The sequence below is a fragment of the Labrus mixtus genome, chromosome 17 (genome assembly GCF_963584025.1).
Source record: "Labrus mixtus chromosome 17, fLabMix1.1, whole genome shotgun sequence".
In the NCBI taxonomy this organism is placed as follows: Eukaryota; Metazoa; Chordata; class Actinopteri; order Labriformes; family Labridae; genus Labrus; species Labrus mixtus.
The window spans coordinates 23,968,720-23,995,337 of NC_083628.1; the positions used below are offsets into that span (position 1 = coordinate 23,968,720).

General features: G+C 40.6%; 1 protein-coding gene across 4 annotated transcripts in view; it reads right to left on the bottom strand.

Moving 5' to 3' along the window:
* rxraa (retinoid X receptor, alpha a) overlaps positions 1 to 24,171 on the bottom strand; it is a 109,576-nt gene extending 85,405 nt beyond the window's left edge. For 3 of the 4 annotated variants that reach the window (XM_061061866.1, XM_061061864.1, XM_061061863.1), the window contains exon 1: positions 23,862 to 24,171. In XM_061061866.1, coding sequence (XP_060917849.1) covers positions 23,862 to 23,889 — 28 coding nt within the window. In that variant the 5' untranslated portion in view covers positions 23,890 to 24,171. The remainder of the gene's footprint in view (positions 1 to 23,861) is intronic. The other variant, XM_061061865.1, reaches the window with a different exon arrangement.
* Between the last annotated feature and the right edge of the window lie 2,447 nt (positions 24,172 to 26,618).

Sequence of the window (26,618 nt, forward strand, 5' to 3'; positions counted from 1 at the left end):
TCAAGGCACAAGTGGCTTGTTTATAGAGGAACTGATTGCTTGCCTGCTTTTCAAATTCCCCCTGCCTTGAATGAATTAGATCAACATCAGCCACCTTAGGGCTGCTTTTAGACCTAATGGAGGTTAAAACAAAATTTGCAGAAACAGATACCCACGAAGACCTTGGCTCGAAGACATAATTCTCAGTTTCAGCCACAACAAAACTCAAACCACTTGCGGCACAATTTCCTTGAACATAATGACAAGATGGTTAATGGTACGAGAAGTCCTCACTTAAAAGACAAGAAAAAAAAACAAGAATGACTAAAATCTGCAGTTTGTATGTGTTACTGAAGTTGTGAGTCACAAAACCAACCGCTGTTGAGGTCTGGACCAGCAATAAAAAGTTAACTGGACAGCTTTATTGAATGACTTATTAAGCCGCAGTGTTTTGCAAGACCTAAAGTGAAGGCGCTTTTGAAATGAACAAGAGCACCTTTCTGTAACGGCTCTTTCTTAAAAACATGCCTTCCAACTTTGTTTGAAACCGAGTGTGCACTTTCACACAACCTCAGGATAATGAAAGTGGCAGTTGCCCTGGTGTGGCATTTAAAGCTGCAAGGCATCTGCAGAAAAGGTAGAACAGACAAAGATGAACTTTGTAAGCATAATACTGTTATTATTGTGGCAGCAGAAGTCTGTCTTTAAACTTTTCAATTCGAGCAGTGTATACAAAATAATAATTTGTCTTTCAATTATTTATTATTTGTAATAGTATTTTTGAGGAACACAAAAAAAATCAAAATTAAGATCAAACTTCAAAATGTCAACTCTCATTAGAATATTTTGAATTTAAATTAACTTATGGAAATAATAGCAAATACTACTGATCAAACCACTAGAAACACACTTTAAGGATTTCATTTTTTTTTTTTTTACATTTTTATACTAAAATGGAAAACCTTGTGTCAGACAAAACTTATATTACATGAGCCCTCACTAGAAAGCCAAGATCCTCTACAGTTTCTGAAAATTTCCAAGCATGTGGCTTCAAATTTAACTTAATTCTCTTCAGTTAAGCTTAGTCAGATCTGTGAAAATCACATATTTTATTTATTGGTTGTATTTGTGAATGCATGCCAAATGTGAACCATCATTGAGAAACATAAAGGTTAGCAACACATCATGTGAAAAGTGGTAAGGCTTTAGTTAAAAGGCAGCAAAGGGGAAATCACCTCACACCCTCTCTATTTGATTCATACATGTGTGGAACTACAAAAACTACAATTGCCACCAACTGCTGCTACACTATCCTTTTATCCCACTCAAATGGGTTATGACTACTCTTGTCACAGTCAGACAGAAGTCTGTCACTTTATAAAGAGAACACGTGTCCGGAGAAAACTAGCTAGAAGTGTGGTTGTGGTTGTGGCGAGATCAGCCGCTGCATTGCCCCGCCCACATGCTTCCCTTCAATACAGTTGTAATTTCTGGTGTTAACAGCCAACCCCACTACCGCCGTGAGTCACTAGATAGGTGGGAGTAGAAATCTTTAATCTTGGTTTGATTTCTTCCCTTTACACACAACTTTATGACCAAACCAATTTCTACTGCTGCCAGACTAAAAGCACACCTGTATTCAGAACGGCTGTTAAAGTTGTGAAGTATTATTAGATTCCATGCTGAATGACAGATGAATGTGTGAAGGCTGTTTTTGCCCAGTTTCTCATGTTTTCTTTTCCCACAGGGATGTACTGCTATTTCTCCAACCATTGTATAAAACATTACACAGTCCATGGGGTTAGGCTTCTGTGACACCAAAGCAAGGGTTTCCGATAATTTATAACAGTCATTTATCTCACTTGCTATGACAAGATGAAGCCAGGTAGATAACTGATGAGCAGTTGCAGGCAGGCAGGCAGGGAGGTGGGGTGAAGTGGGGGAGAAACTAAAAGAGTGTGCTAAATGTGGTTAGAGGGAAAGAAAAGAAGGGGCCAGTTCAAAGACTGCTTGAGCACGTCAGAGCCTTTCTTCAGGGCAAATAGGGGAACAAGGGCCTCACTGCAGACCAGCAGCCAGAGCAGCTCCTTCAACAAACCTCTCTAATCAAATTTGTGTGATTGGACCCAGAAAAATAGAGTAAAAGAGGCTCCTTTCACACTGGAAGGGACACAAGGAAGTATTTAAAAATCTACTATCCCCCGCTGATCTTTACAGTAGCGGTTCACATGACGGACTGTCTGCCCCCGCCAACAGCCCTTGGCAAAGTGCACACTGTCCCTTTCTCAGCTGTGAAACATCACCACAAGAAAGGCAGATAAAACTTTGTCTTATGTGCTTCTGCTAATTAATTTCAGGGGGGGTATGCATCCAATATTTCATAAGTTTCACCCCGAATTCCACTGCTTCAATCTCTATCAAAATTGCTATTTTTAGCTCTGAGTAATGGTGGCGATTGGTCGCGGTTCTGGCCTTAGTTCACGGCCTTGATTTTTCCTTGCTGACATTTAAGAGTGATCAAAGAGAATTACCTCAAGCCACTGATGTTAAAATAAAGCTGGGCCACATAGTGTGGAGATGAATGTTCTGGAGGGGGGGGGGGGGATCTAATGCATCACAAGCAGAGCAATGGCGCTCTAAGGCAGAAAGAGAGGTGTGGTGCAGCGTAGTGACCTGTGCCCCACTCACTGCCTGACAGAGTTCTCGGGGAAGGTCCCAACGCACGCTTCCTGTTGGCCTGCTAAATTGACTCCACACGCCTACGCTCCCATCTCTACAGGAGCACAGGAGTCTCCCATTAACCTCCTCCTTCTTAGCACATCTTGAATCCACGTACGGAGGATGTAAACATGTACAAACACCCAAGGACACAACAAAAGGAAGGACTTGTGCTGCCACCCACATTCTCTGTTCTTGTCTTACAAACAATTTGTTCCATAACCGAAATTCTCCAAACAAGGTTGATGCAGGCTTATGTGAAGATTTGCATTAACATGTGCTCAGTCAGCTTTTGTTGGTGTATGGCCTTCAGCACCAACTGAAAACCAAAATAAAGATCCACTCTGCAGCACAGCAAAATGTAGTGAGTATGTTTTAAGGCTTTTGTTTCCCTTCCCTTTCCCAACATCAGAGCTTTTCATTCTTGTAAAAGTTTGATGACATTTTAAAAGCATGTTTAAAACAGGTATTTAACTTTGAAATAGGGGAAATTATTAATCAACAACACAGAGGCCACAAAGAGTTTACATTTTTAGATATTATGTAACATAGAAGAAAATTCAAACATTTGAGTAGCACATGCTCTGCATTGACCACCGTCTATGAAATCTGTTGCTTTTAGAATATAAGGGTTTTAGACACTGATTCATGATCGTTGACCTGTCAGGGGAAACAGTGAATTTAAGCGTTCTATGTGAAACATTAATATGAACTGGTGTATGGTTCAAAACCTAAAACAAAAACATCTGGAGCTGCAGCTGCTCTGCTTGAGTGAGCACTTAAACCAGGACAACAATAAAACCACTCAAATTCATAATACAGTAGAGAAAGAATTACACAAGACACACCACTTTTAGGAGAGTTTTAAAAACAGGGATTAAGTGCACTCTTTGGCTAAAAAGCCTCTTGAACTTGGAAGGTTTAAATATGAATGGGGGGTTTTAAAACCAGTAATGCTGACTCTGGCCTGTTGACTCTAAAGCTCCATTAAGGGAGAATGGTCCAGAGCACAGAGGGAAAAATGTTGACATAATCCCGTCTCTGATTCAGTATCGCTATATGACATCAAGCCAGGCTGGACCAGGAGAGAATTGGATGGGAAACGGGTGCTAACAGAGCAAAGTGAAGTTTTGGAATGAGGAGTTTGGGCCAAGATAATAAATGGAGACAACAGAGCTCTCCAACAGAATGAATCAAGTATCAACATCTAAGATCTCATTTCAGTGATTTAGATTAAGACTGCTGTTTTTGAGAAGGAACCATTTTTCTTACCAAATCTTGATTTTTTTTTTTTTTGGAATAAACATACTTTGTCTTGGCATCTAAGCTCCAAGAAAGCCATTTATGAACAAAATTCAGCAAATCAAGACATCTATTCTCTTAATGGTAGAAACATTTTGTCATTTTTGGCTACTGTGTCAGAGGACAAAAATATTCTCATTTAGCCTGTTTCATAACTTTTGTCTATAAATATAATGTATATGTCTTTAATTACCACACAGATTATACTGATTTCCCCCAACTTTAACTGAAGTAGCTTTAGAAAAGCAAAAGCCTAATTAATCCCGAAGTCTTAAGCAAAGATTGGAAAAAAGGCCAAAGTAAGCACTGGCTAAAGATCTCAACTGGCTCTTTGGCACTTTGTATGTGTTATGTAAAAAAGATGAAATATGCCAAAGAGCCAGACTTCACTAAGCCTTTACAGTCTGCAGTAACAAATCTACTCTTTAATGAGCTGATACTGAAAAAACATTCATGATGAAATACTTTACGCTTTATGAGTCTTACCTTCACAAAACTCAGCAGGAGTTATTATACAAGAGTAACCATGCTTGTGATTTTCCATCCCCTGAGTACCATTTAAGAGGGTACAATAGCATTTTCAGTGATAATGGAGCTGTCCATGCATGAGCTGGGAGTACAATACCATGCATTAAGTAGAACTGATTCATGACTTGTCCTGTGCCTTGCCTATGGTGGCGTACACCAGGATTATGGACTTTGAGAAAAGACATATTCCAAGAAGTTCTTATTTTTCTCAAAGCCTTGCCATGAAAGAAAAAGACTGCTTTATATTATTTTTATGAGCACACATAAAAATAGGCTATAAGCACTTGTTGTTGTGACAGTAAATGGGCTGTGTGGATTCAAATATAAAATATGTAAAGTAGGGATGTTCATGTTTAGTCATCATCACCCTCTCTAGTCTGCAACAGAATTACAATTCGGTTAGACAAATTATTCACTTTTTTAAATGATGGCCCTCTATACCGGTTAAGAATTATGCTCAAACTGCAACACAGCCAAGCGCCACTTGCTGGGGCTGTAGCCATAGACTGGTTGTAGCACTTGTCAATGGACCTGCTCTCACCCCTCTGCTACCTGTATGTAAACAGTGAACCATTTATATCTGAATTAAACTGTGTCAGGTTAAACTGAGGTATCGACAGCAATGCCTAGCCATATTTAGAACAGGCATTTGTATATTAACCTGCAGGGAGAACCGAATGCCGGCAGAGCTAGCACCGCTAACGTTAGTCTCACTCAACAAACCTTATATTAGATTGCCTATCCTCAGACTATTTTAAATAAATTGTACAACAGTTTGACTGTTTTTGTGAATGTTTTCTAACCTTAAGACTAGTCAGTTAGTTTGATTAAAATGTCTGTTTAACCATTAAGAAATTTAGTCATCTAGGAACATCCCTAGTGTTAGGTCACTGGAGTGTAGAGCACTCACTGGTGGAGCGAGACAGCTGAGGCAGAAGCTTGTAACTGGTTACAGTATTAGTCCAAAGCCTGAGTGATCTCTTGTGCTCTTCAGGGAGGGATACATGCCACACATACCAAGAGGCGACCACATCGTTCCACATCTGAATTTGCTCTGACAGGGACATCCACCTGTCTATTTATCTATTGTACCACCTATCCTGTTCATACATCCAGAGATCATTTATTGCAGTGGCAGAAAGTGTGCTCTTTTAAAAAATGATCAGCCTTTTCTTTCTCTGTATTCCTTTGTGACAGCAACATTTAGCTGATGACTTGTCTAGTGCTTCAACATAAATGTCTTAAGAAGAAATCTGATGACAAAGTCAAACATCTTCAATTTTTAAAAAGAGGTGACAGTTTCTCAGACTGAAACACTTTTGATGGTGACGATGCAGCTGACAACTTTGAAGAGCATGGTAACAGAATGAGGCCCAATTCGATTGCATTATATGACTTTTTTAAGCATTGATTGATTTTTATTTTTAGTCATGCAAGACTTTCCAACTCCTAAATAAAGGAGAAAATAAGGAATTTGTCTCAGTTATCAGAAATCAGAGCTAAATCCAACAAGGATCCACATATCACAGTAAAAGATAACACTTAGATGAATATTGTTTTATCTTCAAATAAAGGATGTGGCTCAATAACGTTATCGACTTAAGTTGCCAAAAGATATAAGAAGAGAACATTGTGTCAAAACTGTTTTAAGCTGTGAAACGAATCAAAGAATAAGAGCCATAAAAGCTTATTATTGGAACGATAAGTTCCATTTTTTTATTTCAATTCAGTTTTGAAAAAGGTATGAATCTGGCAAGGTGAAATGAGATTTGCTTGAAGACAGGAGTAAAAGAAAAAGTATATATTTCAGAAAACCAAACAAATCATTCAACAGACTACAAAAGAAAGTGTTGGCCTTCAGGTCAGGGCCACAGAACAGATACCTGAACAAAGCCAGGAAGAGAGCTGCTTAATAACGAAAACGAAATAAAAGCTGCTCTTATCAAGTAAGATCTGACCTGCTCAGTATTCATCAGTTGACATTTCAGTTATGTGGAAAAGCACCACTGTCTTCTGGGTAAAAAACCTTGAGGAAGCCAAGGATGATGAGATGACTCATAACTTCACTTTTAACCCATATTCTGCTGTCACATCACTGTCACTCTAAGAGTCAGTGTCCTTCATAAGACAGATGAATTCATTTTTGAAAATGGTTTGTACTCAGTGCTGAGTTATTGGCAACATAGTTACAGATATTAACACACCAGGATGAGAAGAGAAATCCTTGGATCAGTCATAAAAGAGGAACAGAAATACAGACAGCAAGCCAGCATGGGGGCGAACAAAAGGTAGAAGAATAGAGAGGGAAAGTAGAGGGAGAAATGAGTGAAAGAGGGGGAGAGGAGAGGAGCTTTGCAATGCTTGGATTCTGTGGGAGAAAGAGAGAGTGGGACAGAGAATGAAGGAGAGACAGGCAGAGGGAGGCGGACAAAACTAGGTCAAGTCACATGACTGGGATCGACTGCAGGCAGGATTAAATATCCTCCAGCATGTGGTCATTTACACAACAAATGTAGTTTTCATTTTATAAATTATTTCTCTTCCATGGGGGATGAGGCTCGGCTGAGAGAGTGTGATGCTGCACTGCATTCTGGATTGAAGCAAGCCTTTTCAGTGAGCACAAAAACAGAGCATTAAAGACTGGAGTGAGCCATTCCCTCTGAGACAGGAAACAAAGCGAGAGCCTGAGATAGCAGGAAAATGATCATAACAGAAGAGAACACGGTTCCAGTATGAGATAGCCCCATTGTGACAGGCTAATGGCTGTATCATGCACTGTCCATTTCCTGGGTAACAGCACAGCACAGGGAAACAGTAAAAAAACAAAGATGTCACAATTTTCACCTTCATGCAAAGTGACAGCAGAAGTGTGCTGTGATATGTGGACAGCAGAGCTGGAGGACTTAGTTGCATTTTCAGACATTGAAACAAGGAAATATTTAAAAATACACAAAATAAAATAGATTAATCAGGGCGTAATAGATCTAGACATAATCTTTGGATGAAAATTCTAATTGGTTTTAGCCTTCAGTTATAGTCAACGATCTATAACTCAAAACAACTGAGTCCAGTTTTAGTCGACAAAAAGTGGTTACATTTAAGTCATTACTTTAAGTCAAAACATTTTCTCTTTATAAACTTTTCAATAACTCTAATACAGATGTCAGAAATTAGTATCAAGGGGCGCCGGTGGGCTAGTGGTTAGTTTGCGCGCCCCATGTACGAAAGCTGTCTCCCTGAAAACGGGCAAAAGCATGTGACTACTTCCAGCATGTCATTCCCTACTCTCTCTCTCTCCCTGATTTTCCGACTCTACACATTGTCCTGTTTCTCATAAAAAAAGCAGAAAAAGCCTAAAAATAAATCTTTAAAAACAACAACAAAAAACACTATAAAGACAAATACTTATATTTTGGTCCAAAAAAGGCACAAAATATAACTTTAAAAAAAGTGTTAAGTAGTTTTCACTTGTGATGCTTTTAAAGGAGCCTAACAGATATGTGATTTTGAGACTGATACAGATTTTATCAAGTAAAAAATTCAATGATTATCAATACGGCAGCTGATGAACTGTTAGCTTATATTAGCTTGAATGATATTGGACTTTTTCTTTCTGGAATTCTGCACTGATATGACTACACATTTAAACACTAGATGTTCAAAGAAATATTTTGATTTAGAATATTTACATAATAATAAATTGTACACAACATTAAGACACACACGTATCTGCATGTGCTGCAGACAGGGATACGAGTAATGTGAACTACTGAGTAGGGCTGGGAATCTTTGGGTGTCTGACGATTCGATTACGATTCTTGGGGTCACAATTTGATTCAGAATCTATTTTCAATTCAAAACGATTCTGGATTCATGAAAGTCTATTTTTGAATCAGTAACTACTTCAGGATCTACTCCAGTCATCTGTGAGACTGGCTGAATTCCTTGCTGCTCCATTTGAGTTAAAGAGCTAGCCTTAGCAATTAGCAAGGAGTGACAGATTAGTAAAAATAAATAGATTTTTGGAAGTTATAAATCTATTTAAAATCTGAGAAGACAATTTTTTTTCCACACATCTACTACTGAGTCGGAGCACATCATTGTAAAAGATTAAAAAAAACTGGTCACAGTGGTGCAGATCACTGTCGGCTCTGGTGGATACATACTTGCATGTTTAATTGGAATATCAAATGAATGATTCTCATGTACATGTAGTATAATGCATGGTGACTTGTCATGAGATGAAAAAATTGTCAACGGTGCCACATCAGCCCTTCCTCGCCACCCACCTGGTTCCATGCGCAGAGAAAAAACTATAGCTGCCAATCAAGCAGAGAACTACAGGCTAAACTACTCCAGTTCAGTCAATCCCCTGGAGCCCAGCCTGTGGAATATCAATCATTCATTCACATCTGTGGTCGGCTGAGAACGCCACACACACACACATACAATATATATGTGTGTGGGTCTGTGTGTGTGTGTGTGTGTGTGTGTGTGTGTGTGTGTGTGTGTGTGTGTGTGTGTGTGTGTGTGTGTGTGTGTGTGTGTGTGTGTGTGTGTGTGTGTGTGTGCATGTGATTGTGAGAGAGAAAAAGAGCTGAACTGAAATCCATCAGTAGGTACTCATTATTTCAAAAAGTCAACTCTAACTGAAGACCCATCACCGGATCAAGCCAATCAATGTGATGTAATGACACCAATGACCCACAGCAACACGTGGCTCGTCTCTCCAATCAGTTTGACCCCGGGTCTTTTAGGGTCACGGAGCCCCAGCACTGTGCTTTCAGGCCACTTTGTTTCAGAGTGCAGATAAAAACCAGACAGCTGCTGCTGCAGTGTGGATCAGATCTGCAGAATAGTACAAAACAGAGGAATGGATAAAACCATGAACCAGGACCCTGCATGATCCTGTATGTGCCTAATGACTAGATTACAGGGAATGTCTTGTCAATATTTGATGAATATTACAAAAACTAACTTTTTTTTTTTAAATCAGTGATGACCCTTTAATATGGTTCAATAATAATATTCTTTAATAATTCATTTGGAAATTTCTACTTTTTTATCTGACAAAATTCTAATATATTATGACATAATTCAACGGGTGTTTTGGTAACGCACTGCCCTGTCTCCGCAGATCTGCACATCGCTGTGCGGCTGTGTGTATTCTCTGGGTTCATCATTTGTGTCCAGTATTTTTGCCTCCGTTGTAAACAATCGTTTCACTTTGGATTTATTAGGGGTCTTTTATGAGCTTCAATATAAAATTCAGCTGTTTACTCTAAGAGGTTTATTTAAGATTTTACTGTGTAGACCACAGAGCAAGAGCTCAAGCCCTCAGGGGAATAAAATCCAATAACTACAGCAATAAGAATCAGGTTTATTTTGATACTGTGGCAAGTACAGGTCAAGAGGTGAGGCTCATTTTGAAGGCTTGCAGCGCCCTTTCTCTAGTGAAATGTCACCAATGACATCACTGCACATCTACCTGCAGATGCCCCAAGATGCAATGAGGCAGCGAAGCAAACGGCTGCTCCAAAAATACTAAATCTGCCTTCCAGGGTTAAAACTCTTATCTCAAATAACAATTACTGACCAAGAGAGACAGACCGTCAGCTTGGCTTAGAGCTTAATAATGGTGCACGCTCTAAAAGAAGTAGTGTCCAAAAGAGCAAAGTTCATTTAGATCAAGGGACTGGGAAGTGGAAGACTAAGGTCATTCTACAGGGATGTCTGCAAACATAAAAACCTACAGGCAGAGGTACATGGTTCCCAGAGTCGCCTGTTGTAAAGGTTGTGTGTATTACATGGGCCTCAGGCTCTGACTTTCACATTTAAGAGGAAACAAGACCCTCAATGTCAACGCTCAAATCTGAGTACAAACCCTGGGAGGGACATATCTCTTGGATGTTTTAGGAATCCAATTGGGCTGAATCATAAGTCATTAACTGTTTCCAGGATAAGTTATAACATATTTAAATGAAATTAATGCCATTATAAGCAGCTTTCATATAAACTTTTAATTTGTCAACTGAATTCTGTTTTCACTGTAAGGCTTGTAGATACCTAGTTGTTATAATGTGATTTCATCACTGTGTTTCTGCTAGACACAATGCTGCGATAATTTAATTAGCAGCTTGATTTTAATATTTTTTTTAAACAAATTTTTTTTTTTTATCCGACCAAAAATATGAAGAAAGAAAATCCTCATTCCAGGTGATCAACAGTAATACTCTATCACACACCCTCATATAGACTAACAGGATAACACTGCTCTACATGTACTTACATCTAACATCTCTCACACACACACACACACACACACACACACACACACACACACACACACACACACACACACACACACACACACACACACACACACACACACACACACACACACACACACACACACACACACACACACACACACACACACACACACACACACACTGTATCACCAACATCAGCATTCCTAGAAAGGAGTGCAACTTGTCAGTTCAGCCAGGCAGAAAGATGTAGGCCAACTGCAGGGCAACATGGGAAAAAAAGTCAGCTCAGTGTGTTCATTGAAAAAGAGACGATTGACCAACTGAAACTGCATTTCTTGTTCTTCTCACTAAGATAACTAGAGGATGAGGGTTGCTGATTTTGGCATTTTCCCCTTAAATGCTCCATCAATTACAACTTTTTGTATTTCATTTCCTTATCGATTTTTGTAAACTTCATGATTAACTCTGCTTTTTTTCCCCTGGTTCTCACCTTCAATGTCATCTTTCTTTTTCCTTGCAAGTCTCTTTCCCCAACCCCTGCCAATCCCTCTCAACTCGTCCTTCTTTCTCTCTCCTCCTCTGATCACTGCCCTTCTCCTGCCTGTGTGTACTGTAGCTCTCAGGGGGGGCCCGGCATCAGTAAGCCCATCAGAGGGAGACCGTGATGCATCTCTTTTGATCAGTGCAGCTGCCGCATTAGCATGTACCCCTGCGCTCTCCTGCTCTCCCCTCTGCTCTGAGTGTGCTACCTGCCTGTCAGCGCCGCCGATTAACGAGGAGCCTCGCCCAGGTAAGACAGAAGGCACCCGAAACTCGTCTGAATCTTAATCGCTAATGAACACAGACTGAGGAGAGGAGAGCTTGTGATCGCTCTACAGAGACGGACAAAAGCCTCGCCGTGCATATATTATGTACTGTAACTTGAACGCAACGTTGGGCACTGAGAGATACAAATCGACTGAAGGTGTCGATTCAATACTGAGGCTTTCTTGTTCCTCTAGGGACTCCATACCTCAAAGGGAGGCTCATGGACACTCTTTGTGCATCCTTTCAATGACAACAAACTTATAGATGAAACGCTACATTTGTTTTTGAAATAACACAAAGGTAGCCGTGTTGTGATTTAATACAGAGGCTCTTTCATGCTATACAAGAAAGTCTGTGTAAGTTCTGTTGAAAACAAACAAAGAGGTTATTTGTCATGCAATGATTTAAAGTTTACTGTCTGAAGGAAGCAGTGGAACTCTTTTCTTGTTTTAATGCGCTTTTTATGAGGGGCTGTGTTTGGCCCAGGACCGGTCTAGGTCTGGGTCCACAGCCGGGTGCCCTCTCACTTCTGTGCCACTTAATTAGCCCGGCCCTGCACAAAGAGGAGTTGGTCACATGGGCCCAATTTGGCCCGCTATAAAGTCTGCAAGGCCTCAACCTGCATTTCTATACGGGAGTATTTACGTGCCTGCCGCACCGGGGAAAGTGACTTTGAAGATGCAGAAAACAGGACGGCGAAGAAGAAGAAGTGAAAAGAAGGAGAAAAAATAACTGAAATGAAAGGAGGGGACCCTTAAATTCCAGGGAATTTTTCCAGATGTTGCACAAATATTCTGCTGAGGCAATCCAGATGTGCTCACTCTGTTTATTCCCTCCTTCTGCTGGCTGTTCCAAGGACTTCTCTTTCTTCCCTTTCTTCTCATTCTACAACCCCTCTACCCTCCTTCCGTCAAGCAGCCCACATCAAGTGTTCCCTGATAGTGCCTTTTAAGTGAGGGCTTTAATAGCCCCCAGGGCACCTTAGCATCTACCAGGATCCTGTAATAAACATTCACTCTCATTCTGTGCAGCACATGTGTGTGTGTTTGTTAGACGACGGGAGATTAGGTGCCTTGTTTTATCGCTCTTTGGATCAATTAACAATTAACTGTTACTAACAATAGCTGCGCTGATAGGATGAGGGGGAAAAAAAGCCATGCATTGAGTGAAGCAAGACCTAAATAAAACAACATGCTTCCTGCTTTCATTTGCCTCAATACTGATCTAACTCAGTTTTTTCCCCCTCCTTTTAATCGCTTCTCTCTTCTCTCCACCTCCATACAATCCCTGTCATGTCTGCTGAGGCTGCTCCTCTCCCACAGAGTGTGACCCAGCCACAACCTCTGACCCTCCCTCTCCCAGACAGCATGCTGATTCTCAGCTGCTTCGCACTGCTCTGCTCTAGAAACACCGGTTCATAAATAAGTGTGTCTGTGGCTCCAGCCCACCATTCACAGGCTTAGAACTACAATCGTGCTGATAAACACAATTGGAACATCAGAAAGCCCTGAACCACAAAGGTATCAGATGAAAAAATATGACAATTTCTAAGTATATGATGATAGACAACAGTGTGTAGCTTATTAGTCAAATCTAGCAAACTAGCATCACATTTATTAAGCTGTATTTACTATTAATGCAAAGCCATGATAAAACTGAAATATCTTACAAAAGAAAGCAGTTTGTTGTTCAAAATAAGAGCTTCTCTACCATTTTTTCACCACATACATACAAACCGAGCTGCCAAACATTAACACCCCTTGTTTTAAGATGCCTCAGTGTACTGAATTAGCCTTTAAAATATAATATGCATACAGTGTTAGTAGTGTCATCCTGTTAAAAAATGTATAAAGATATGTAGCCTATATATTTTTAATTACACTACCATCACTAGGAGTGAGTACTGGGTACTCCCTATTTAGAACATACATGTTGTAACATCACCAAATCATGCCCAAGCTGCATAAAAGCATGCATGTGCAGGCTTGTACACACTGACACATATGCATGCCCAAGCATTCACACATACCATATCTGCTACTCACGCATGCAAATGTACCAAAGATGAAACGGTTAGTCCATCAATCATGCAGTTGATCACCAGAACTTAACGTTTATCCTTTTTTTTTTTTATCAGCCAGTTGAAAGTCATTTCTCAAGAAAGTATTCCTTACGCACTCTGTTTCAAGATTTTCCAATGTGAGGAGTTGCTGCTTTTCTCTGTTTTATGTCATCATAAACTGAATACCACACAAAGCTACAATAAAGACACTGGGCTCTGAAGGTGCCAAGCTTTTTGAAAAATATGACTTTAAACGGGATTGATAGTGATAAATAAAACAAACAAAAGAATCATCAGTAAAATAACTGGAACGTTTAGCTACAACCACAGTGTATGGCTGCACACACACACACACACACACACACACACACACACACACACACCATAAATCTCCAGCTGCACACAATCCTGCCAATTACAATCGTGTTCCGCCAACAACTCCACACTCTGATCTGTCCTGTTTAATCTGCAGCCTTCTCCTGTTTCCCATTCAAGGCTGAAACAGTAGAAAGCATCCTAAATGTGACACTTGAACTTGTCAGAGCCGTTTGTACAGGCAACTGTCAGCACTTTGGTATGTAGACGGCTGATGACAAAGACACGGCCAGCGCCTGCCTGTCTCTGTCTGTCAAGTCAACCTGCTTGGTTGCCCAACTCTCTTCTCCTTCATAGCAAAAAGAACAATGGTTTTTTTCTTCAAATTTTTTATACAATGTTCACAGCATTAGAAAATCGTTAGGTTAGAGAGTCAATAAAGAAATTGCACACTATCATACAGCGATGCAAAGCCATGTGTATAATCCATTTAAAGTCATTTTCCTTGGTTGAAAAATGTGAGGGTTTTCTAAGGCTAATAAGCAGGTTAACTGTTTCTATAGCCCATATGAAAGAGCATTCAACTCATTCAGCGCTTAAAGAGCTTTCTGCATTCAGTCAGTCTTCTTCCTCCAGTGACTAAGTAGTGGTGTTCAGTTAATAAAATAAAGATTCCCTGCAGTCTGGTTTTATCATGGTCAAGATAGCTTTATATCGGAGCACTTTATTACGTGTTTTGCTCCTTCATGTGGCAGCGTTGTTTTGTATTGAATGGCTCTACTGTGTGATTTTACTGCAAACCCTGTCTGTGGAATAAATTTCCCTTTTGGGCCAATAAAATAGACTGAATGTTGTGGGCAGAGGAAGGGAGGGCACAGCCATCTAAGTACAAAACGTCACTTAGTTACAAACAGCAGGAGTAGGAATTGAACTTTTCATTAGAGTTGTTTACAGCGCTCTCCGAGGTGGAATGATTGGTACAGCATGTTCATCTGTCACTATCTAGAGTAAGAGGTTCTGTGAAGCCGGTGTTGTTTTTCCAGATAGACAGCCCCTCCCCCTCTACCCTTAACACCCTTCCACCTTCCTGCCTGTCGAGAACATTCCTAAAACCAGACGGCTGCAGCAAGGTGTCTAACCATAGGTGACAAAGCCCTGCAGACTTCTGCACAGGCCGTCTATACATTTGCGCATGTCTGCGAGTGTATGTGTGCGAGTGTGTGAGGGACATGAATACAGGTGTGTGTGTTTTGAGGCCGAGGGGCCACAGTCTAGGCGGATGTATGAACATGGTAGACCTGCAGGCGTCAACAAATAGTTAATCACTCATTCTGCAGGCAGAGGAAAAACCCACAGAGAACCCTATTATCTCACATATTATCTAATTTCTACAGTCTCTTTCATGCACCATCATTTATGGAAATAATGTGAGAGTCCCTACTTCTGAAGCACGTAGGTAAACATGCTTGACATTTTCCATTTCTGAGACGACCTGTGTCGATCTGCTATAGTGTCACTGGGTATGCTACATCTAATTAGTAATACAAACTGTGAGGTAGCTCTGTAATGGATCTTCTGTTTATCATAATTGCAGTCAGAGCCTATAATCCCACAGCTGAGTTTAAGAGGACCACTTCCCCAAAGTTCAACTGTAATCATTTTATGGTGAGAAGTAAATGAAAATCTAAATAAAGTTTTGAATGCACAAGATCTAGAAAGTTCCTCTCATAGAATCAAGCAAAAAACGTGTTTGATACTTGAATCAACTAAGGTCTGTTGACTTGTTGAATAACTGCTTCTACTGTCCACAGCATGGCTGATTTCAAGAAAAACACAGAACTAAAAGAGGACGATCCTTAAACAATGTTGGTAACCAAGAACTCTTGTGGAATCTAGCAAAATATATGTTCAGATAATAAGAGATGTGTGCAAACCTGGCATGCATTAAACAGCCGGTTTTAAACCTGTTAAACATGTTCCAAGTCGTTCTTTAACACGACTATGCTTTGATGTAGTGAAAGTATGGACTTTATCATCAGCAGCGTGATCATTTGCTGCCTTAATGGTTGCTATAAATGGCAACACAAAATGATTTTCATTAGGTAAACAGATGCACTTGTCCTTCTCAAAGGAGTGTTATCTTTTCTGTTCTTCACAGGCATGTGTAGAAATGATCTGTTGCTATGCAGCATCATATTGTTAAGGTGAGGTGCATGCGCACACCTTTTAAATGCTTTGATTGGTCCCTGTACTGAAACACAAAGATATTCTTAGTATGATGCCATTTTCTCTTGAATTCGAGATTAAATCCTTAAAAAAAAGGTAAAACACAAAGCATCTTAGCCAGTGTCCCTGAGGTGAAGAACTGCATAAAGTAGAGAGAAGGACTTTATTGGAGCTTAGGAGTTTCTTAAGCAGAAGAGAAAATAGCTGTAGGAGGACGAATGAGGAGGAAAGTTTAACAAAAAAAAAGATGGATCTGACTACAGACAGCTACAGATTCTATATTATGAATTTATCAGAGCTATTTTTGCAATTCTTATAATAAATCAAGGGATTAGGTAGCTGTGGTAAAATGTTAATACTAACATTTCATTTATCCAGTTAAAAACACTTGAAACCTATAGTGAGGCCCATGGATGAAAGAGACTACACAAAACGAAACTTTGTTTGAAATAGCAGAAGGTTACATGATGTTCATTATGAGAACGCACCGACCAAAAACATGCCAGCTTCCTCTGGGGTAAAGGCGATACTCAGCACCTCAGGTGTATAAGTGACAAATAGTTTTCACACATGCAGGTAGCCATGACATGTGAAGTCTTGTGTTCTGTGCTCACTGTGTCTTTCTAGCAGTCTGCAAATAAAACTATCCACACTCCCTTACACACTCTCCCCATACAATGTTCTCCACTTTGTTCACTACACCCTCGTTCGTTTAACGACATCACCCTCGTTAGCACCTGAATATGTAGTCGGTTAAACAATATTAAAATTTGTATACGTTAGCCCTCGATGACTGTCAAATTTTTGTGCTCAAACTGTAACGCAGCCTCCCACCACTAGTCAGGACTGTAGCCATAGACTGGCTGAAAACAAACACAGTGAATGGATAGCATCACTTACGAGCAACATGTCCGGCTGTATGTTGATCCTGAGAACTGAGATAAAAAACAATATGTAGGCTGTGTCAGGTTAAACTGGCATAAGGAGCAATGCATAACAACATTAAGAACAGGAATGTAGACATTAACCTCTAAGGACGACCTAAGGGTGGTTACCCAATTCTAAATAAATTATGTTTTTTTTTTTCCTGTAAGTCAGAAAGTCTGAATAAAAATATCTGCTTCTACTAGAAACTTCACTTGGAACATCCCACATTATGGGCATTAAAACCTATGCCCAGCCAATCCATCTTACCTAGGAATTTATCTGATGAAATGAAATGTATATAGAAGAGCTTCTTTATAACAGAGAAGCAAAATTGTCAGTTTGCAGGTGTAACCTTGCTCTCAAAGCTGCTGCCTTCTGCACCCAAACGCCCATCGACCCATGCACACACACACACACTCACACATGCACACACAAAACATAACCAAGGTGTTTTGCATGCTGTGGGATTTCCGTGGCCCTGTGCCCAGCGGTGCGCGGAAGCCCCACCCACCTGGCATCTGGCAAGGTGACAGACAAACATAACGGCGGCAGTCGCGGCTCTGGGGGCGGGGGGGGGGGAGGGGGTTGGAGGTGAGGAGGGAGTAAGGAGGAAGGCGTGAGGCACCCAGGGAAACCTCCCTTGCTCTCTGTGACCTCAAAAAGAAACTGCAATGAAGCAGCAAGAGACACTGTCTTAATTACCTTGCTCTGTTTCTGCTCCGGCGGCGTGTGTTTACATGTACATACACACACACAGACACACAGCTTGTTTTGAGTGGATGTGTGTGTGTGTGGGTTAGTGTGTGTGAAAAGACAGAGTGCTGTGTATACACCTGAATATACAGTTTTATAAAAACAACATCACAGTTGGAGTCTACAATCCGATTCTTTTTGTTTCTCTGCGGTGTGCCGAAACATCAAACACACCATTCCAGCTTTTGATCCTATTACACTGTGATAATATCACAACCAGTGTAACAGATACATATCATTAAATGCAAAGCAAAAACTCACTGGAGTTTAATGAAAATTCTCTTACCCAGATGCAGAACATAAAAATGATATCCACTACTGCTGCATTGTTTTACACAACTTGTCTAAAGGAAATAAATCAACATTTCCTTGTATGTGTGTGTGGATCTCATTGGGGCCAATTATAATTACTGTGGGAAAAAAATGTGGGCAAAAGAAAAATAAAATGACATGAAGGAGAATAACATATCTAGGATTCACTGGATTCGTCATCCCTCTCCAGTGAATACCCATCAAAGCTCATGTGCTCATAACTTAATTACAAAACACATAATAAGTGCCAAAGAGCCGAGATATTTCCATGCATTACAGTGATCACAGAGGAAGAGTCGACAGTTGTTTTTATTATTGAAAACATGCCAACTTGAGGATTGCGGAGGAGTATAGAGGATAGTTAGCCTCTGACAGCTACTGTTCTTTTTTTTTTTTCTTGGCAGGGTTTTAAACATCACAACATAACCACAATATGCCAAGTTCTTCATTTCCGCTGCGCTGCTTTTTTTTTTACTTCCTCTTGCTTCTCTTTCTCAGAACACAGAGAAGAGAGTTCTGGCTGGAGTAGGGCAAACCGACCTTCCTCTCAGTGCGCATTACGAGTGCGATCTGGTCGAATCCCCACAGAGACTATGTTTCCACTTCAAAAGAGTGGCTGTACGCACCCTGAATACTGCCAACCCACAGAAAAGCCATTCAGACACTCAGTGGAGCTGCAATAAACCATGAGACTAACGGTGCTCAGATGATTCCAACACCAAGGAGGGAAAGTATTCACAGCAACAACCAAGCTCCTGCAAATCCAAACTGCTTCTGACTTTAAGAATGGGAGGAAATACTGCCTCTCTGTACTTTATATTATTGTAGCGTCAATATTGTGGGATTGGATTAAACAAGAATTGTGAAACCACCATCATGTTTCACCATTTGATACACATGTCTCAAACTTTTTTTAAATATGATATCTTAATTATCTGCTGACCAGAGCAAAAATAATATTAAACAACAACCTTATAACTGAAAGATTCCTCCTGACTTATGTTGGCTTCATGCAAATGTCGGCTAAAATTACAAAACCTAGCATTTGAGGATTCAAAATGAGAATCAAAACACACACTTTATGTCTGATGGTGGTGATATTTTGTGAACCCTTTTCCACATTTATGTTCCCTTTCTTCATCTATGTTTTAGCTGTATCATTTCTAACTTTCATCTAGGAATCAATTTCATTCATTTTGCGTAGCGTTTCAATGATCAAATGTTGCTAAAACTAAACACAAAACTGAACGTACGTAGGAAAAGTGAATATAAAATCTGTTTTGCTGCACTTAAATTTGCATTTCTTATTTTTTAAGCATATTTGTGTTGGCACAGTGTGCATGCTGGGCATAGTTTAAAGAAATAAAAACATTCCCTGCCAATTAAGAACAACTGTTATAAAGTATACTTTAACTACACACCAAAGATGCAGCGTCAATATTAACACCACAAATCCTAAACCTCAGAATCCAAACACAGAAAAACAAAGGGCAGGAAATAAGGAAACAATAGACGAGATAAAAGAAGAAGAGAGAAAACAGACAGAACTACTGTCTTTAAACACTTTAACCAACAGATTGAACGCCAAAGGCAAATTCCTGAAGTGATCGAGCATATAAGGAGCAAAGGTCAATGTTTGAGGTGCAAAGTTCAGAGCAGCCGTTATCAATAAAAGACCTCCTGCGAGCGAGGAGCTCCTTACACAAATAATTAACGAGCCTTTGAGTCATTTCATGATTTGTGCATCACGGAGCCTTCCAGCAGTTTTTTTTTTTTCGGATTCAGACTAAGTTTAGAACATAAACAAGTGTGGGCTGCTGAGGAGAGAGAGCATGACAGGCTAAAATATGCACTGTTTCATCTGGAGCCAACATTCAATGTTCGTTTTAAGATGAGCAGAGATATTCCATGAAGAGAAAAAACACTGGTCTACACGTCATGGCTGTAATATGAATAATTTGAGCATTCATCTTTTCTTCTTCTCTGGTACTGTACGGTTTGGATTCTGGCAGGGGTGATGGGTGGGAAAGTGGAGGGTGGGCATATACAAGGCAGCCAAATTCTCTTTGATTTGCTTGAGTTAAAGGCCTCATGGGTGACATTGAGGGAGAAGAAAAAAAAGAGAAAGGAGAGGGAGAGAGAGAGAGAGCTGTCACTTTAAGCCATTAAGTCTCGCTATAAAACTCCTCCAATAAAAATGACAGCTGCAGCCCCTTTCCTCAAAAGGGGAGCAAAAGCATCACATCAGGAACACAAAACTGGACGGCCGTAAAAAGACAAACTTGGCCAAATGCTTTTGGCGGTGTAATTCCACCAGCCCACTCCCACCACACATACACACACACACCCCCCTCCTGGCAGACACATACCTTCTCCCTGTATTACCTTTGTTCCTGAGTTACTGCCAGAAAAGGAATGTCTATGTCTCTCACACACATACATGCACACAGAACAGCATGTATCTCGGTGTCTCATCCAAGACCATGAACTTCATTGATTTCTGGAGTGCGTGCTGAGGATACTTCACACACACACACACGCACACATACACAGACAAAAACAAGACAGAAAGAGAGACAAAGTTTAGCTGAGCCAGATTCAGGAAAAATAAATGTGCACACTTTAAGAACAGGTGGTGAAAAAGGTATTTGAAGTGAGCTTTCGAGACTTTTTGTTTGTTTGGTTTCAATAAACTGTGATTAATCAAAAGAGGATGTTCTGTTTTATAGCCATTGGTAGAGAGGTTTATCACAGGTTTAGCCACCAAATGTAACACGCTCAACTCTTATCCCAATACCGTTAGCTTTTGCAAATGGTTACTGAGAGACTAAGAGACTCTGAGAGCATAATCTGATGTAACATGTGTTTATTAAGAAATCTGAGTTTTCAATCTTAATAAATAGGTCAATTATAATAAAAAGCATCCTGTTTTAAAGTTGCTGCGGCTCACTGATAGCTGTAATAAGTTGTCTTTAAGGTCATCTGAAACTCTGGCAACCTAAAAATATACATACACAGGCCACATGTTTAAGGGGCATGGTGACCCCTGTGAAAAGTGCTCAAAAATATTTGCATCCGTCCTCGTGTGTACAAGGTGTTCTATCCACAGACCCTGATCTGGATGAGCTAAAATTCAATAATTCCAATGGCGCGAGTCGTGTAACATTGAGCAGGTAAAAAAAAAAAATCATCCAGGAGAACTACTTAGGTGCAGACATTTTTTTGCCACAATATAATCAACTTAATAGAAAATCAATACAGATAAGTAATATGGAACAGGTTTCCACACTGTTGGAAAACTCACATTGATTAATTCACTGACAGACTGTCATGATCGGCCTCATATTGCTCCGACAAAAGGACACACTTTCCTTTCAATGTCATCCTTTCAGTCCTCATGGCTTAATGTCAGATAAGGGGGGGCCTGATAGCGGGATCAGACAGCAGATCAGCAGAACAGTGCCGAGGATTTGGTGCCAAAGGGGGGATGTCGTCATCACAGCCAACAAGCGATCTATAATTGTGAAATGTACTGGCTGTCATTTCAAACAGTTGCATGTCAGAATTTCTAATGCAGCGCGACAGATAATTACACCGGGTAAGCGGCTAATCGATACGTTCAAGGACTTTGCAGATAGCGCCGCCCTTGAAGTGGCCAATTAACAATCAGCACTCAAGTGGACCTTTGATGGAAAGTTTAAATATAAAGGGGGATTTCAGAAGAGATAGATTATGATTATAGGCGAAGAAAAAACTGCTGATACAGCATGTAGTGTGACTGGGAGGGAAATACGAGATCTGACACGGCTGGAAAAGTGTCACTCCTCCTTAAAACAATTAAGCTTTACACCAACCACAACAGCTTTCAGATAAGGCTTTGCTGTCCGCTTTCAAGTGTCTGCATTGGGCTACTCCGGTGTACATTCAGACCGACTGAAACTTGAATCACTTTCAACATGGACACACAATACGGAGCACCTGTAATAACAGCCTGTCAGTGTGTGTGTAACACAGTCGGTTTTGGAGTATTTCTGGGAAGCCACATAAAGGGCGTTGTGGCGACAGTGTCAGCCTGTAACAGAAGAAAGCCACCCGGTGCCTCAGAAGTCCCCGTGAATCTCCTCGGTGCATCCGGGCGGCTGATGGTAACATGTCAAGGTGTAACATGACGCCCTCATGAAAGAGCAGCAGACACAATAAGAGACAACTCGGAATTGTATATCTGTGCTACAGGGGACAAGGGTCCGCTCTGTTCACTTTGACAAACTCACAGTAGCATGAATGATTTACAGTGAGGTGTGTGACAGCCAGTATTTGAGCTGTAAACTAAAAGAAGCCCTTAGTAAAAAAAAAAAAAGGGACTCGCTTTAAGATTGATGGTTTCAAAATACAAAATGTAATAGAAATAATATTTATTGCTTCTTCTGAAAAGTCAAACATGTCCTACGTATCTAGTTTCAATGCCCACTTTCTTTTTAGTCTTCCTTTCTGGGAAAAAAATAAGCATGCAATTAAGATAAAAGTTGCCATTTTTCCTCTTAAAAGATGTAGCCTACTGATTGCAAAATACAAAACCCTTCAGTGTGCATCATATCCTGTGTTTCTTAACAACATTAAATGTCCATTTCATTATCAACACTAGATAGTTCTTAAGCCTTGAAGCCTCAGTTCAGGGCTTAGAAATGACATTATCTGTATTCAGTTCACACCTGTGTCACCTTATTGTAACTCATGTTAAGTTGACACTCCTCTGCAGCACAGTTTGAAGAGAAAAATAAGAAGTCAAGCAACTTTTACTGAGCCCAGCGCCAAGTTTAAATCACAGCTTGTTTTCAAACCACCAGCTAGACATTCAAAGTCAAACGGAAGTCAATATAGCCGCAAGTTAAACGAAGTCACGGGAAGGACGACGTAAGTTTACAAAAAAAACTTTTATTTCCATCAATGAAAACAACGTGTTCAGGGCAATTCAGCTAACCTAACACGGCCACTCGACGCTATGAAAGTTATGAGAAAGAATAGAATAGAATAGAATAGATTATAATATAATATAATTACTTTATTGTAATTGTGGCGTTACAGCAGCAGGTTGTACAAACACACAATATGAGCAAAAAACACTCAGAAAAAAAAAACACTCCTTCTGAAAGCTCTCCTTCTGATTCAAAACGCTTGTGTGTTATGCTTTATGTTTTGTATCTGTTCCTTCCTTCTTATTAAATCGCTCAGGACAGAGTTTCTCCTGTCTTTACACTCCTCCACATGGAGATAACATACATTTAAACTAAGTTTGAAGCTAACTTGTAACAAGTCCATTTAATTGCAGCGCCGTAACCCGAGCGAGATGTCACTCTGTATCAAAGCGAAATGCCGCCAGCTCAATTAGCACGAGATAGGAAACATACAGAGGACACTTCTAGTTAAAGATACGACAAAAACAAAAAAACATAAGTCAACATTAGTTAAATAAAAGAAGACAACGTCCACTACAGCTCGTCAATAGCTCTATATGATGCGTTTGGCAACTCGCTCCACACGCTGTCAGAAGAGCAAAGGCTGCAGAGAAAAAGGTTTCACACACATTTCCCGGTGAAAGTCCTCTCAAAACGCTCACTTTATAAGACAGAGCAAGTCTTTGTCATGAAACAAAACAAACTTACCCAATGACAAGAATGGTTTGGTTTCCATGTCTGTGTGGTAGGTTAGCTCATGCCAGCTGAGACGACCGCGTTTAGGAGTTTTTTTTCAGAGGCGGCTGCCCGAGCAGAGCAGACCAGACCCGGCTGCTGCTGCTGCTGCTGCTGGGGTCCTCTCTCTCTTTGCAAGTACACGGGACACGGCTCGAAGCGGTAAAAGTGACAGGTCGATGTCTGATAGTCTTCAAAGATAACCTAATGTTTCAACCTGATGTTTGCTCACTCAGCTGCTGCGCTCCTCTGCTCTCCCTCTCTCGTACTGGATGTGCACTGCAAAAGGGACCTGCGCAGGGGGTACTCCCACCAACGTCTGCCGAGCTGCAGCGACACCACAGATACAAACACGAGCCTTATCGTGAACTTTGAAATTAAAAACACAGAAGTAAGAACAAAACATACAGTCCACTTCATCCTATGTATTTTTAAAAAAAGGTAGGCTGCAGGTTTCCCCTGGTTACAGGTTTCTAACTCACTCGGAGCCCTTTGAGCTGAGCCGCAGCTACTTTTTTCTTTTCACTGCTTATCTCCTGTTATTTTAACCTGGTCACATCTGTTGAACCAGGGCTCTTGGCTCAGTCGAAAGATGTTTCTACTGAATTAACAATTAGCTTATCTCTCTCTCCCTGGAAGCTGCCACAACATTAATGAAATAAAATAAACAACCACAAAATAAAGTTAGGGTTTCAGAGCTTCTTATTCAGTCTGAATGTGGAAGAAGGGATTGGAGACCCCCTAAATTACTCCCAAATCTTGTACATGCTTTGAAATTCAACACCATAATGTGAAGTAGCTTTAGCTGTAGCTTTTTTTTCTGATGCAGATCTAGGTGTATAAATCTTTCTGCAGCATCAACACAGGACATTTTTTTACAGGGTCTCCCAGTAAAGGACAAACACATTGCTCTTTTCCCAATTAAATTTCATGAACAAACACCATCAACAAATCCAAGACTCCAAATGAAGTCCAGTCCTAGAAAACGGCGCATGCTTAAATTTTAACAATATACTTCTCAACATCTGCTAATATTTACTAATGTCATGCTGCGATCTGCAAACACTGCAAAAAACAAAAAAAGATATAGATTAACTGCAGACACAGGAAAGTTTGGGGCAGATGAGCCCCCCCTCCCTATACAACACAAGGCAGCATGCTGAATTTGCATACCATTAGAGCAATACTAGATCCTGATCTATAGCTCATTGTTCCCTGCTGCTGTATCTATTCTAGCCATGACAGTTTACGCTTAATTCAAGCCACATCCGTCTTGTGCACACCTCCTCCCCCGTCAACACTCAGTCCTTCAGAGACAGGGGGCACATGCTTCAGGAGAGTGAAAAATGTCCAAGCTTTGGCCCGCATCTTGAAGGAGTACCACGGATGCAGGCTTTACGTCTTTCCCCCCACATACTGTAAAAATCCCTTATGCAGTGCATATATAGAAACTAGGGTATGCATATGCTTCCTGCAGCCATCCTCTAGGCCCCTGTGATGAGCCTGCTCCTATTAAGTACTCGAAGGTGTTCAGCACGTTTGTACTGAGGCGAGATACATAATTAATGCAATGCATGGCACATCAAAGATCAAAGGCAGATGTGCAAAAAAAAAAAAAGAGGAAAGTTAAGTCTGACTGGGCACTGATTCAAGGTGTGTTTGTGTGCAGGGAGTGTGTGTACATTTTGTGTGTGATGCTGTAGGGGGGGAAGGAGCCCTGTGGATGTCTGATTGTTCCACACGAGGCTCTGCTTTTGTGTGACTATCCCCTTCATCTATCTTCCAAGCAAACAATGATCCATCATCAGACGGTGTCATGTTAGCGCAGTGATGTTAAGTGACTTAATTGGGCGGGTAAATGCTCATAACAGGGGGGGAGGGAGGGAAAGGCAGCGATTGGACAGCCTTGTTTGAGCTCGGTTCATGTTGCTGTTTTGCCTCGGGTCTTTTACCCTGTAATAGAAGACAGACACAACACTGTCCTTTAAACACCTCCATCATGGCCCAGGTTCTCTCATCTGCCCACTAGAATGAGCTATTTAATCCTCAACTCCGGCCATGATTAATAGCGCTCTGACCCTTCACCTCCATCCATATAAATTCTCCGGCGGCTGTTTTGGCTCTTCAACGCCCCACACTCTTGCACGCTGAGGTCTCGAGTCTATACTTAACTCTTAATTGCAATATCTCTTGGCTCAGCTCTGTCTCTTGTTTCTTTTCCACTCTTTCGCCCAGTTTAACTCCACTTAAAGCATGTGGGTTTGGGCCTCAGGGGATGGGAGACCACCGTCATGATACACTCCGCTAAAGTTGCTTTGACAACCAGCCTCCTCCTCTTTCTCCCTCTCCTAAAGTGGGTGATAAATGAGACAAGGGCCTTTTGGTCTCCTTTGTACTTTTACCATTCACAACAAGCTCATCCATAAAAGCGATTATGGCCTCTTTCACTGGCAGTGACAATGGTTTCCAATCCTAAGGAATTTACTATGATTTTCTTTTATTACTAATAACAAGGAGAAATATGAAACACATTCGTATGGTGACTGAGGTGACTTTTTAGAATAGATAGTGTCTCCACCCGCATGCATAGGTATTCAATTTACAATCAGATGAAGCAGGAGAATACAGCTACTTTTCAAATTATGTGACTCTGTAGCTCCCCAAACTGTCTTGTGCTTGAACAGATATCTGAATTCTTTGTAGATTAGTCAACAAATTGTTTATCTCAAA